Source organism: Penicillium canescens, assembly GCF_028828765.1.
Source record: "Penicillium canescens strain IBT 15451 chromosome Unknown utg000002l_segment0_segment0, whole genome shotgun sequence".
NCBI lineage: Eukaryota > Fungi > Ascomycota > Eurotiomycetes > Eurotiales > Aspergillaceae > Penicillium > Penicillium canescens.
The window spans coordinates 819505-833096 of NW_026703964.1; the positions used below are offsets into that span (position 1 = coordinate 819505).

At 50.1% G+C, this 13592-nt stretch overlaps 8 protein-coding genes across 8 annotated transcripts; 6 read left to right on the top strand and 2 right to left on the bottom strand.

The window, feature by feature from the left end:
• Positions 1-330: 330 nt before the first annotated feature.
• N7446_001493 (NAD(P)/FAD-dependent oxidoreductase) lies at positions 331-1503 on the top strand (the record flags this gene model as incomplete). Its single annotated transcript, XM_058510242.1, has 1 exon — positions 331-1503. The coding sequence occupies one exon, from the start codon at positions 331-333 to the stop codon at positions 1501-1503; it is 1173 nt and encodes a 390-aa protein (XP_058375778.1).
• Positions 1504-2282: 779 nt separating this feature from the next.
• N7446_001494 (MDR family NADP-dependent oxidoreductase) lies at positions 2283-3314 on the top strand (the record flags this gene model as incomplete). The annotated part of the gene is made up of 1 exon (XM_058510243.1): positions 2283-3314. One exon carries the CDS (start codon positions 2283-2285, stop codon positions 3312-3314), a length of 1032 nt encoding a protein of 343 aa, XP_058375779.1.
• Positions 3315-3693: 379 nt separating this feature from the next.
• Positions 3694-4707, top strand: N7446_001495 (CybS family protein; the record flags this gene model as incomplete). The annotated part of the gene is made up of 5 exons (XM_058510244.1): positions 3694-3829; positions 3935-3952; positions 4147-4213; positions 4314-4407; positions 4543-4707. 5 exons carry the CDS (start codon positions 3694-3696, stop codon positions 4705-4707), a joined length of 480 nt encoding a protein of 159 aa, XP_058375780.1.
• Positions 4708-5321: 614 nt separating this feature from the next.
• On the bottom strand, positions 5322-6137 carry N7446_001496 (nucleotide diphosphatase; the record flags this gene model as incomplete). Its single annotated transcript, XM_058510245.1, has 1 exon — positions 5322-6137. The coding sequence occupies one exon, from the start codon at positions 6135-6137 to the stop codon at positions 5322-5324; it is 816 nt and encodes a 271-aa protein (XP_058375781.1).
• Positions 6138-7063: 926 nt separating this feature from the next.
• On the bottom strand, positions 7064-7396 carry N7446_001497 (uncharacterized protein; the record flags this gene model as incomplete). Its single annotated transcript, XM_058510246.1, has 1 exon — positions 7064-7396. The coding sequence occupies one exon, from the start codon at positions 7394-7396 to the stop codon at positions 7064-7066; it is 333 nt and encodes a 110-aa protein (XP_058375782.1).
• A 61-nt stretch (positions 7397-7457) lies between these two features.
• N7446_001498 (uncharacterized protein) lies at positions 7458-8659 on the top strand (the record flags this gene model as incomplete). Its single annotated transcript, XM_058510247.1, has 3 exons — positions 7458-7471; positions 7778-7926; positions 7983-8659. The coding sequence occupies 3 exons, from the start codon at positions 7458-7460 to the stop codon at positions 8657-8659; spliced, it is 840 nt and encodes a 279-aa protein (XP_058375783.1).
• Positions 8660-9951: 1292 nt separating this feature from the next.
• On the top strand, positions 9952-11881 carry N7446_001499 (Zn(II)2Cys6 transcription factor). The gene is made up of 3 exons (XM_058510248.1): positions 9952-10602; positions 10651-10794; positions 10841-11881. Exons 1-3 carry the CDS (start codon positions 9964-9966, stop codon positions 11699-11701), a joined length of 1644 nt encoding a protein of 547 aa, XP_058375784.1. The 5' UTR covers positions 9952-9963; the 3' UTR covers positions 11702-11881.
• Positions 11882-12576: 695 nt separating this feature from the next.
• N7446_001500 (uncharacterized protein) lies at positions 12577-13407 on the top strand (the record flags this gene model as incomplete). The annotated part of the gene is made up of 1 exon (XM_058510249.1): positions 12577-13407. The coding sequence occupies one exon, from the start codon at positions 12577-12579 to the stop codon at positions 13405-13407; it is 831 nt and encodes a 276-aa protein (XP_058375785.1).
• Between the last annotated feature and the right edge of the window lie 185 nt (positions 13408-13592).

The window sequence follows — 13592 nt, forward strand, 5'->3', positions numbered from 1 at the left end:
CAAATGCCTTCAAGACCTGTGTTGGAATAATATCACGTGACTGCTATCACGTGGCGGACTAGAATGTACTCAAGGGACCTGAAGCGCCTCAGATGTGAAGGTAAAAGCGGCAAATAGGAGAAAGCCACACCCGAAGTCTCGGGGGAACTAGAATATGCTGACCAACCAGTTCAAATCTGTCCCATGGAAGACTTGGGGAAATACGTCTGTTGATACTTCAAGCCTTGCAGCAGGCCCTGCATAGACGCGGGACAGTCCCAAGACATATAAGATCAACCTTCCTCGCACTTCCAAGGAAACTCACCTTCTTGAAGACTTCAACTTCACACCATGGCCCCTGTGAATGTAGTCATTGTCGGAGGCTCCTATGCGGGCCTTCATATTGCCCACTCGATGCTTCGTGATGTGTCTGACGCTCAGGTCACGCTGATCAATCCTTCAACCAGCTTCTTCTGGAACATCGCGGCCCCGCGTATCGTCGCCAAACCCAAGGCCTTCCGTACGGAGCAGTATTTGCTCCCGATCAAGGATGCTTTCGCAGGCTACCGCCCTGACGCCTTTCGCTTTATCGCAGGCACTGCAAGTGCCATCGACACAACCGCCAAGACTGTCTCCGTGAACTCGAACGGTGGTGCCTCTGCAGCCGTACCATATGATTACCTCGTCATCGCATCCGGCAGTACAACCTCGGCCACGTCAGGCTCGCTCACCGGCACCTCGATCCCTTTCAAGCAGGCGAATCACGATGATATGGAGGAGCTGATCAAGTCGGCCCAGGGACACATTTCTGGTGCGAAAGAGATCGTTATCGGAGGCGCAGGACCCATCGGTGTGGAACTGGCGGGTGAGCTTGCTGAAGCCGTGGAACAAAGTGGTAATGCTGGCAAGGTCTCGATCACGCTGGTCTCGGCCACTGATCGCGTGCTCCCTATGCTCAAGCCATCAGCCAGCTCTGCCGCACGCAAGATGCTCGAGCAGAAAAAGGTCAAGATTATCACGTCGAAGCGAGTCATGGGTGTAGAGACCCCCGCTGATGACGGGTCAAGTTGGACTGTGTCTCTAGAGGGCGGCGATAAGCTTTCGGCCGATCTTTATATCCCCACCACCGGTGTGGTGCCCAACAACAGCTTCATTCCGGCTGAGTTCCTCGACAAGAATGGTTGGGTGACGGTCAACAGCGAGATGCGTGTCCAGTCCAGCGATGGCAAATCACTGCCCATCTTTGCCGCTGGCGATATCACCAACAACTCTATGCGTCTCAGTTTCAAGGCCATAGAGCAGGCACATGTGGCGGCGGCAAACCTCAAGGCCGATATTATTGGCACTGGTGCTATCAAGACCTTCGAGCAAGGTGATGGCATTATGATGGTGGTGCCTGTGGGCGAAACTGGTGGCACTGGCCAGATCTTTGGATTCGTGCCTTTCAGCTTCATGGTCAAGATGATCAAGAGCAAGCATTTCTTTATCGACAAGGCAGCAGGTGCACTCGCCGGCAAGGCCTGAAATTGCATCTTCCAGCTATTTAGAACGTTCATATTCATAGTTCCCATTCCGGGCATGACTAATACATAATTTTGGATGACTTCATTTTTACAGTCTGCTACCACCCGGCCAGACACCCAGCTCTGGTCATAGACCTTGAAAAGTCTGCATAATGACCTCAACAATAGTACTTTGTATATCGACTAACTCCAGTTCATGTCTGTATTCTCATAAATACCATACTATGTACAAATTCAACTGATCTACCCCTCCATAGCAGGCTCTGCCTCCCGAAACGGTAAGCTCCTCCGTGCTTAAAAATCGTCGTTTTCAACCTTGAGACGTGCCGAGGGACGGTCGTCCTGCCCATAATGGAGTTTCCCCGTCGGTCTGACTTGTATTCAATTCATCCGGTCCCCACTGGAATCCCGTTGCCACAGTTATGCACCAATGCCTCACTGATTTTGCCTATGTCGGGCTTTGAGACCATGGCATAGTGGACATTTATGACCATTTTAGCTTACGCATGCCAGTCTGCAAGTAATAATCAGCCAACTGAAACCAAAACTTGCAGATAGTGGAGTCTACCAGCTTCAGCATAACCTTCTCGAGAATCTTCTCCGGACCCAGTCTGCTTTATAATAAAATGTTGAGATCTTGCATTCTTCCTCGGCTCATTGACTGCCCCGCTTGGTGTAGCTTTGTATAAAAGAGCTGTGTTACCGCATTCTCTCTTAAATATCCAAACCTATATCTTCCACTTCTACCTCTACCTCTATCCACATCATAATTACTTCATAATGTCTAACAAGGCTCTCGTCTTCAAGTCCATCCCCCAGGGATACCCTGTCCCCGGCGAGCACTTGGCCGTCGAGGCCGCTGCCTATGACGCCAACGTTGCTGCCCCCGACAATGGTGTCGTTCTGCAGTCCCTCTACACCAGCTTCGACCCTTACATGCGTGGCCGCATGCGCCCCGCCGAGACCAAGTCGTACGCCCCCGCCTTCGAGCTCAACAAGCCAATTGAGAGCGCCACCATTGGCAAGATCGTGCGCTCCAACAACGCCAACTACAAGGAGGGTGACCTCGTCATCGGCCATGTCGCCGTGCAGGAGTACGTCGCCGTCGGCGAGAAGGAGATGATCCGCATCCGCAAGCTCGAGAACCCCCTCGGAATCGAGGACATTCGCGTCTTCCTCGGTCCCCTAGGTATGCCCGGTCTGACCGCATACTCTTCCCTGTACGAGATCGGCAAGCCCAAGAAGGGCGAGACTATCTTCGTCTCCGCCGCCAGCGGAGCCGTCGGCCAGCTCGTCGGCCAGCTCGCCAAGCACGAGGGTCTGCGCGTCATTGGATCCGTCGGCTCCGACGAGAAGCTCGAGTACATAACCAAGACTCTCGGCTTCGACGGCGGCTTCAACTACAAGACCGAGAAGCCCGCTACCGCTCTTGCCCGTCTCGCCCCCGAGGGTATCGACATCTACTACGAGAACGTCGGTGGCGAGCATCTCGAGGCTGCCCTCGATGCCATGAACAACTTCGGCCGCATCGTCGTCTGCGGTCTGATCTCCCAGTACAACGCCGCCCCCTACCCCATCAAGAACATCCACAACGTCCTCGTCAAGCGTATTGACATGCGCGGCTTCATCGTTGGTGACAAGGGCATGGGTGATGTCTACACCAAGGAGCACCAGGAGAATGTGCAGAAGTGGATCAAGGATGGCTCCTTCAAGGTGCTCATCCACGAGACTGCCGGCATTGACAACGCTGCCGAGGGTCTCGTCGGTATCTTCTACGGCAAGAACATGGGCAAGGCTGTCCTTAAGTTCTAAGTGCATTATGAGACTGATGAAATAATGAGATTGGCGTCATAATTTTTTTCAATATATGAAGGGATTTGGTATTGAATACCTCGGCTAGGATAGTAGACAGGCCATTGGCACAAAATAAGATTTCTGCAAATAGGGAAGCAAATAAGTGCAAGTAGCCATAATCAGTAGTCAAAATTGGAATAATCAATATAGCTCCAGGGAGTAAAGAAGTAAGCAATAAAAAAGTAAGTCGGGCTAAATGTTTCTCGAGCATCGGCCAATTTCGGCTGGGCGGACCGTCGACCAATCACCTGACCTGTAATAGGATGACATACCCGACTTGGACTCCCGAGGCCTCCAACTTCATCCGCGAGGTTGTTTCTCTTCCATACACCACACAATGGCTTCTTTTGCGCGCTCGTCCCTGCTGAGGCAGACTCTCGCTCCCCGGCCCTTCCTCCAGAAGAATGTCGGTGTGTCGCAGGTCGTGGCTTTCCACGCCTCGGCTAAGAAGCAGATCCTGCCCCCATTGCCTCGTAAGTAGGCCCTGCCACGGAGAGAATGGAGAATTGAGAGAAGCGGAATGAATGAGAAATACCAGATACTGTGACAGTCTTGCTAATGTCTTTTTCGCTATTCAGAGTCCGTTGAAGGAACCCGTATGTGATTTCCGCGCCTTGCCTATCCCGATCCTACCCACGCTTTCGCGGGCATTCGACCTGCCAAACCGCCTGCAAAACGTGAATAAATTACCATTCATACAATCTGCTGAGCGTGGTGGCCTCGGGAAATGCTTCCATTCGGATCGCGATACCGCTGTTACTCATGTCCTTGATATTAACAATCGTGACAGTGAACGACCCTGCTCCCATCCCCGAGACTCACCCCTCCGAGGGCAGCTACCACTGGACTTTCGAGAGGTTCGTACTCCCCTTCGCATGCAGCAGCATCAGCTCAAGTCACACCTTCGGGCAATCCGGAGACAAGCAATCCAAAGAACCCAGAACTAACCGACAACAGAGCCGTCTGTGTCGGCCTCGTCCCTCTCACCATCGCTCCCTTCGCCGCCGGCTCCCTCAACCCCGTCATGGACGCCATCCTGTGCTCTCTGATTGTCGCCCACTCTCACATCGGATTCCAGTAAGACCTCACTTCCATCCCTGGAGCACATCCCCAGATCTAGATCTAAATCTAAATCTAAATCTACACCCCAACATGAACACCACCTAACATGTCCCGTCTCATCCAGGGCTGCCATCGTCGACTACTTCCCCCCAAGCGCGTCCCGAAGTTCCGCACCACCTGCAACTGGCTCCTGCGCGCCTTCACCCTCACCACCGCCGTCGGTCTGTATGAGTTTGAGACAAACGACGTTGGTGTCACCGAGGCTCTTCGTCGCATCTGGACTGCATAGATTGCTGCACCGCTTGTCTTTCTAGTTTCCTTTCCTTATTTCTCTTTTTTTTATAACCTCTTGGTTCTGGTTTATCCAGGCGTTCCGCTTCCGCCTCTACCTTGGCCTCTGTATATGTCGTTGATTTTCTTTTTGTTTGTCTCATCTGAGCCCGATTCTTTTTGTCGGTGCTGAATTCCCGCTGTGATCGGGTTGGGTTTGAGCTATAGAAAAATATGGAATGTAACCCTTGTACGAGAAGATATTTTGTGTTGCATTTGTAGATTGTTGGGGTTGTTGTTTGGGTATGAGTTACCGATGGATCTGATTTGTTCTAGAGACTGGGTCCGGCTGTAGATAAACGGATATTCGCATCGAACCTCGTGGCGTATCAATGTTTCGGGTCACAGCAGATATATAAATCGACTGAACTCCATAATTTACAACATATAATAATAAACGCAACACCCATTCAGGCATACTCAATATCAGATCTCGTTCAAGTCCATTTGGATGCATTTATTTCTATCTAAGAGATCACTATACGGAATGCAAGTATATATAAAGCGTCACAACCAACGACCAACGACCAACGACCAAAAAACTATACAAATCCCCCCTCAGACCAAAACCCCTCACTCCAACTCATCACTCTCCTCCCCATCCTCAGGCAACCCCTCCTCATCATCCGCCTTAGCCATAACAGTCTCGATAAGCTTAAGCGTAGCCTTAAGCGGCATCCCAATAACATTATCATAACTCCCATCAACCTTCTCAACAAGAATACTCCCGAGCCCCTGCAAGCCATAACCCCCCGCCTTATCCGCGCCCTCACGGGTGCGCACATAAGCCATAATCAATTCATCAGTGACATCCCCATCAAACCGCACAGCCGTCTCCTCAACCGTACTCTCGAGCGCATACCCAGGGTCCCGGGCTGAAGCGAGCGGCGCCATGGCGACTAGCGCAGTGAAGACCTTATGATCGCGCACGTCGCGGAGGGAACGGAGCATTGTCATGTGGTGAGCTTCTGAGCGGGGTTTTTCGAGGATTGACCCGGTTGACGGATCGACGACTATTGTGTCAGCGGCGATGATTAGGGCTGGTTCGCCGGCGGTTTCGTTGTTGATTTCTTGGGCGTAGACTGCTTGGGCCTTCTTTGTTGCTGTTGCTAGTACGTATTCAAAGGGCCCGAGGCTTTTGGGTAGGTCTTCGTCTGCATTTGAGGGGATGATTTCTAGGTTTGGAAGGCCTAGGAAGGAGAGGATTTGGCGCCGGCGCGGGGATTGAGAGGCTAGGATTACGCGGCGGTTGCGGAGGCTGTTTAGGACGGGGAGGCCTAGCGGTGGTGGGCGTGGAAGGCGGGTTTGTTTGGGTTGGTGGTAGGCTGGGGGTGGGTCTTGGGTTAGGTCGTCCATGTTGGAGAGCAGGGCTTCTTTTGAGTCGGTCATGATGTGGTTGTGGTTGGTGTGGTGGGTTGGTGGTTGGATGCGGGCAGCTTTCTTATGCGATGCGGGGTGATGTCTCGCCTGTTGCGGGCAAGTAGTCTGAGGGTACAGTTGGAGGGTTTCGTCGGGATAGATACAAAGGTACGATTGAAAGTTCCTTTTCGAGGATATGTGTATCCCTGTGCAGTTAATGTCAATGGGTACTTCAACAGGAGCTTGCCCGGTTAGTTCGGCAGTTCGGTGGGCGGTAAGACTGATGTCCACATCATGCACCATACAAGAAGATCATTGTCTGAATAGCACTCGTTATTCAGATTGATATCTGATGTGCCTATGCTTATATCTACAGGGCTAAGGCGAACAAGGCACCAGTGAACAGCCTCAATTATGTGCCCAGGCTAACCTGTACACGTGATGCAACCAAACCTGCGGCACTCGGGACTCAAATAGCCCCGATGATGTCCTGAATGCCCCTGAAATTGGGAGTCGCTCATTAAGAGCTGAACAAACATGGATTCAAAGTTAGCCAACCACGAGTTAACGCCCCAGTTGCTTTGCAGCAACATCCGTGACCATATACATTCTGGTATCCAGGAAAAGCTTCAATGTACAGCAGAAGTGAGAACAGAAGTAAGGACAAGAAGTAAAGGTGAGAAGGAAAAAGAACAATTAGAGACAAAAGGGTAGAAAAAGAATTAAATACAAGAAGGGCGGGTGTTGAGGGTGAAAACAGATAGATATGATATCGCATGTAAAGACACAAGATTCAGGAAATAGGAAATCAGATCATTTTCGTCTTGATACAACGAAGCAAAGAAATTCGTGTGGCGTGGGAATAGTTCCTGAAATTGAGCGGACCTCGGCACATACTTGCCCCCGAACCCCCCTCGACCAGCGAAAGGGGACGGGGGCAACCCCAGTAAAAGGAATCATGATGGACGGAAAGAATCATCTACATGACCGCCTTTGCTCTCGATTTCGGCAATGAGATCATGGCGCTCTTGGAGCTTGACATGAATGAAGTCCACTGTCTTCTGTAGAACAATGCTCTCGCTTCGGCCCTGGCCCTCCAGACCAGGGACCAGCTCTGTGAGGCGATCGAAGCCCTCGCGAATTGCTGCGCGTCGCTTTTGCTCCGAGGCGATATGGTTGCTCTTCTTTTCTTGGTCGGTTAGACGAGGCTTGTCTTTGTCTTGGGCGGACTGCTTGGATGTGCCATTCGGTGTTGACGATGACCTGTCATCGCCATCTTCTGGATTCATGTTGAATGCGGCTCGGATGGGAGGAAGTGGTTGAAAGGAAGGGATGGAATCGATACTCGAGATGGATGCGCGGAAGTGGGTATAACGTGTTCGGGGATTTGCTTCGATTGCGATTCTTTCTGAGTGTCAACGCCGAGAGAGTAAGAGAAGAACAGAAGGTGAAGCAGAGAAGTTGATAGCGATAAGGTGCGGAGTCAAGTGAATGTCTTGGCAATATTTAAACGTCATAGAGGTCCACTGGACTCGCCCTGCTTTCTCTTTTCTTCAATTTTGTTCCACTTGACACTTCAAATTTAATCATTGTCATTGTCGAGATCAGACAAATTGACTGTCTGACTGCTCCTTTCCCGCCTCGGCCCTATCTATCGCAATCTCGCCCAGTTCACCGGCGCCCCGGTACTTCTTGTACAACAATGGCCTACGAGCCGCTGCGCGCTCATGCTCCTGTGGTCGCAATGAATACCAAGTCAACATCCCAGACGATGTGACAGAACATGCCGAGGTCTACTTCGACAGCAGCCGAGACAACCGTGAGTGAATCCCAAGCTAGCCTGTCGATCTCCCAGCCAATGCTAATATGAATCAGGTCGATTCCACGGCACGCCTCTTTCGGCATGGCTGCGGGTGCCTCTTGACTGGTACGAGTCTTATACTCAATCATTCTTCCCGGATGAATCCCACTCCTCCATCCGCCGTAGATTCTCGCCCCGTCATGCTCCTCAGACTCAGCGAGTGTTCTGTGGTTACTGTGGAACGCCATTGACATTCTGGACGGAGGAGCCGCGCGAGGAATCAAACTTCATGTCTATTACCATTGGAAGCTTGCTCGGTGAAGACCAGCGGGCTTTGGCTGATCTAGATCTGCTTCCGGATGACTTCGATGAAGAGGCCCAACGTGCTGGAGTCTCCGTCTCCTCTCCTCTGGCACCGGCAGAGGCTCCCACTTCTTCTGTTATTATTCCGTCTTTTGAGGAGCCCAAAATTTCCAGGAGCTTCCAACACGGCACAACAAGGGGTATCCCTTGGTTTGAAGAGATGGTGGAAGGATCTCGTTTGGGTCGCTTGATGCGATCTCGGCATGGGAAGGGAGTTAGTGACGATCAGTCTACTTCGGTTGAATGGGAGATTAGCGAATGGCATGATGATGGATCTGTATTTGTACGACAGGAATCGGAGTCCAGTGGAGGGTCTACTGGGAAAAGAAAGCGGGTGACCCAGGTCGATGTCGAGGAGTCTGAGTCTCCCTCGAAGCGTGTTGAGTAACGTCCCCGAAAAGTCTATGGAGTTTTATGAATATTAAGCTGGTGTTTCATGAAATTCAAAAATAAAATTAATGTTTAAACATATGTTCCTTAAGCATATTCTAAGTTGCTGTTCAATTAAGGCTTCCATTAACTCAAGGGAGCTCTAGGAAACTCGTCAGAGCTGGCAGTATAGAATCTTGTCGCAAAGCCTGTGTCACTTTTGACTTTATAAGAGGAACGAAACCAGGGCGTCAGGATTTTCATATGCAAGCAGATTTCCGAAGAACAACAGGCAACGGTATCTAGTCATTCATTTAGTTTCAGTAATGGCGCAATTTGAGATAGTTGAACCAGGTCCTTTCATGCATCCAAGCCTGAACTTTTACAATATTTGAAGTGTTTGAAGTGCCTCGCTTCAGCTCTTTGACTTCAATGTATTATTTAAAATACATCATAGCCTCTGGCATACCAGAATTGACTAAGAAAGCACCGTATAATACAGAGGCCTCGACCCGCCACGAAACCAATGTATCAACTCATGTAAAGTGTTGTCAAAGTCCAGTCAACTCAAAGCTATCATGGTCCTTCTACTTGCATTTTTCTTTCCAAAAATCCTAATGCCAATCTACAACTGTCTTCTTCTTTTCTTTTTGAACTCCCTCCCTCCCCGCATCCTTCTTGACTGACAACAGAATGAGAAATTGGTGTTTAAGCCTGCCGGCCTTTAGAGGAGTACCCAATCATGATCAATGATACATCGATACTTCTGAATGGTCCTGGCTTTGAAAGTTTTTGCTAACTAGGCGACAATCTTCAGACAAGTGGAGTTACAATGCGGCAACTGTCAACAAGTCTCACTTTTGGAACAGTCATTGCCAGAGGAAACTCTTGTTTCAGAGGGCGTATTCTACAAAGAGAGGGTTGAAATCAGAGCAGATATACGAGTCAATTGAACGACCTTTGTACTCCCACTAGGACCATTGATCGTGTGTGCTTGCGTAGATATACTAATCGGTTGTCATTTTCTGATTAGATTCCAGTCTTCAAGAGGGCTACGAACAGTCAAACTCACACGTTACCACAACCATATACCCATATCCCGATTCCCAGAGAGCTTTGAGGAGAATGTGTCAGATCACATCGAAAAGGAAACTGACTCCTCTTCCTCTCATGCCCCCATCCTCACCATCTAATAAAACAAGAACGATATAGATGTAAGCTTTCGCAAAGCATACCCGAAACGGTTAAGCGCGGACCCATCTCCGTTGGGCTGAACATCCAACGATCTCCAGTAGTTAGTTCTTAGGTACTCTTCAACACGCCATGGTATACTGCGGCAAGCCAAGCAAAGGATGTGGCGAGTGCCGGGCCAGAAAGATCAGATGTGACCAAAGCCGACCGGCGTGTTCGCAATGCACGCGCGCCAAGCGGGACTGCCCGGGCTACCGGGATCAATTATCGCTGATGTTCCGCGACGAGAGCCAAGAGGTAGTGAGAAAGGCGGCCGGGTCTAAGAAGAGCGAGCGAGCGCCTCGCACTGTATCCCCAGAAGGGAAGACCGGGGTCGTGGTGGAGCCGGAGTTCGACTTCAATGTTCTCCGACGACTGGGGAGTCGCCCGGTCGAAATTCAGCCATCGCAGGATGTGGAGACGACGAAGTATGAAGCGATTTGTTATTTCATGCGGTCGAATGCTATTCCCGGGTCTTTCTGGACTAGTGATTTGGTCTCCAAGTTCTTGTTGCAGTCTGGGGGCCCAGCGAGTCAGAGGGCCATGCAGGCCAGTGTGGTTGCTACTGCGACGGCTATGCTTTCCCGTGTCCGAGGCTTGCCTTCGCTGCAAGATGTGGCCCACAGGGAGTATGGGTCCGCTTTGAGGCTGCTAAACACCGCCCTATCCGATATGGATCAAGCGAAGACGAATCAGACTCTGGGCACTGTCGTGCTGCTTGCCATTTATGAAGTAAGTTTGTCGATCCCGCAGATAAGCAGACACTAACTAGAACTATAGGTTGTTACGTCAAGGTCTCCGGAAAATATTGACAGCTGGACAAACCATATCAATGGTGCGACGGCCTTGCTTGATATAAGAGGAACTGACCAGCTCAAGACTGATGCTGGTCTGAAATTATTCTTGCACCTGCGATATCAGATTGTAAGTGTCGTGGACCAGCCGTCCATCCCAAACTAATCATCCATAGATCATCAGCTGCCTACAACGAGACGCCAGAGTCCCAGAATCACTATTCGAATGTACCAAACTCACCATGTTCCTTCGCCCAGCAGAAGCACATGGCAACCGCCTCATCATGATTATTGGCAAATTATCCAACCTACGCGCAGACATCAGAACCAAAACATTCAACAACGAACGAGAAATCATATCAGCAGCCTCAGCCATCGAATCGGACCTGATTGCGTGGCTAGCTTCACTCCCGCCAGAATTCAACTATACCAACCACACAAAGTCTCCCTTTGATTCACAATTCCAACATCGATTTAAGGGACTATCACCATACGACGACCAATACCACATCTACCCCAACCTCTGGGTCTGCAATTCTTGGAATCAATACCGCAGCGCCCGAATAGTCGTCAGCGAAATCATCCTCTCCCACATCCGCCAAATCTCCACAACCTCATCCATAACCTCCCTGTCCGAAGAATTCCACCTGCAATGCAAGGCGCTCCGTTCAACAATCAGACGACTGGCCGTGGACATCTGCCGCGGCGCACCATTTCACTTCAACGCACACGGGGCAGACACTTCACCTAATTCTATACCGCCAGAAAGCTACATCGGTGGCCTCGTGCTCCTATGGCCCTTATTCGTCGCTGGTATTGTCGAAAGCCCGCGCCACGGTCTCCGCCGTTGGGTCGTGAAGTGTCTGGAGATGATTGGGCACACGATGGGTATTGATCAGGCGTTTGCTGTTGCTGATATTATCTCTGCTGATCCTGGGATTTTGCGTTCCGTTACTGAAACTGACGAGGATGGTCTTATTGGGGATTCGAATGCGCCGGACTTGACTAGTCGGCTTCCTGTACCTCTAACTAGATAAATGGGAGAGGGGGTATAGATGGCTTGATGTTTGTTTTCTCTTATGTTGTTTCTGTTGTTTATGTGCCGCGTTAGTGGTGTCAGGTCATGTCTCATAATTTGTATACATTGTCGCGTTATAGCCTGGATCTGGGAGGGGGCCTCATTACGAATCACGAAATGTATCTAACTTCAATAGAAGCGCGACTAATAGAGTCATACCTTCCAAAGACTTTTCAGAAGAGTCCAACATAACCCTGTAACCCAGGCTACTGTACTTCGTATCAACCAAATTGGGCTGTGCGCTCAGGAGGTGGGGCTGGGCTGTGTAGCTCCGCCTCCAGCCTTAACTAATGCGGTAGCTCATGCGGCTCCTGCAAACAATATACACATCTGGTTGGTTAATCTATAGGTTAAATACCCAGCACGTCCAATATATGACGGTGTCTTTGGTTTAGTTAGATGCAGGTGTGGCTCCTACCAGACACGGGTTACAACCACATTCTACCCTACCAGATACATATGTGCCCTGCCAATTCCAATAGGGCTGCCGACCATCCCGAGTCTGCCTTGACTTGCGACAGTGTGACAATTCCAAGGTTTGTACGGGGCATTCCAAAGTTTATATGACAGTTTGTATAGTCCCCAAGTATGCCTTGTCCCACGTTCCCATGGTTCTTGCCCTAGGCATTGCCATCTTGATACTTTGGTTATTAGTTCCACAGGTATGAGGCCGTGTTCAAAGACGGGTATAAAGAAGGTGGTGTTTCCGGTTGTGACAGATTTCTTTGTTTTAGACAGAACCATATTTAGACCTGGGTCTTTGACATTACGTCTTTTTAATAGAGGCAGAGTCCGCATTTCTACTTCTTCAACTACTATATGCCCTTGGCAGCCATGAACTTCTCTGAGAAATCACCACCCAAGTGGGCTTCTTTTGCCTCACACCGACGTTCATCCGGTCAAGAAACACAAATGAGAGCAGAGCCGGCTCCTAAGAAATCATGGAGATCGAAATTCAGAAGTCCAATCACATTCAACCCCAACTCTAACTCCAACTCCAACAATGAAACCACCGACCTCCCACCACCCTACTCAGCCAACCCAATTCCCCCCAGAACCCTACAGCAACACCAATCAGCAAACACGCCCACAGACCCGGAATCAGCCTACACGTTCCTCAACACATTCGACACAATCTTCCTAGTAGACGACAGCACAAGCATGAAAGGCTCAAACTGGACCTCAGCCGCCACCGCAATCGCAGCAATCGCCCCAATCTGCACAGCCCACGACCCAGACGGAATAGACATCTACTTCCTAAACCAGCCAGCCAGCAGCAACGTGCACTACAACATAACAACTCCCAGTCAAGTGCACGAAATCTTCCAAAGCGCGCAACCGCGCGGTGCGACACCCATCGGTAAAAGGCTGAATGATATTCTGCGGCCGTACATGGCGCGTGTGGAACGCATGCAAACTGCCCAGAAACATGGTGATAATGGGGAATTGTATGTGCGGCCGGTGAATATTATTGTTATTACTGATGGGGTGTTTACGGATGATGCTGAAAGTGTTATTGTGGGTGTTGCAAGGAAATTGGATTTGATGGATGCTATTGCTTGGCAGGTGGGCATTCAGTTTTTTCAGGTTGGGCGCGATGAGAGTGCTAGATTGTATTTGCAGGAGTTGGATGATTTTCTGGGGGGAGGTGTCGGGATGGGTTGAGAGATATTGTTGATACTGTTTCTTGGAAGGAGAGGGGTTAAGTGGTGAGGGCATCTTAAAGACTGTTCTTGGTGCTGTTAATAAGAGGTTGGATCGGAGGGTTCTCTAATTAGTTCTGTGTATGTGTTGGTGTTGTTGTGAAGTATAGATATTCGTCCCCGGTTTCAGGTTGGTTGTTCAGGGGC

Excerpts from the sequence above, each read along its gene's own strand:
- N7446_001499 (XM_058510248.1), top strand. The coding sequence starts at position 9,964 with ATGGTATACTGCGGCAAGCCAAGCAAAGGATGTGGCGAGTGCCGGGCC. Across the intron at positions 10,603-10,650 it reads TGCTGCTTGCCATTTATGAA|GTTGTTACGTCAAGGTCTCC; the intron begins GTAAGTTTGTCG and ends CTAGAACTATAG. Across the intron at positions 10,795-10,840 it reads TGCACCTGCGATATCAGATT|ATCATCAGCTGCCTACAACG; the intron begins GTAAGTGTCGTG and ends AATCATCCATAG.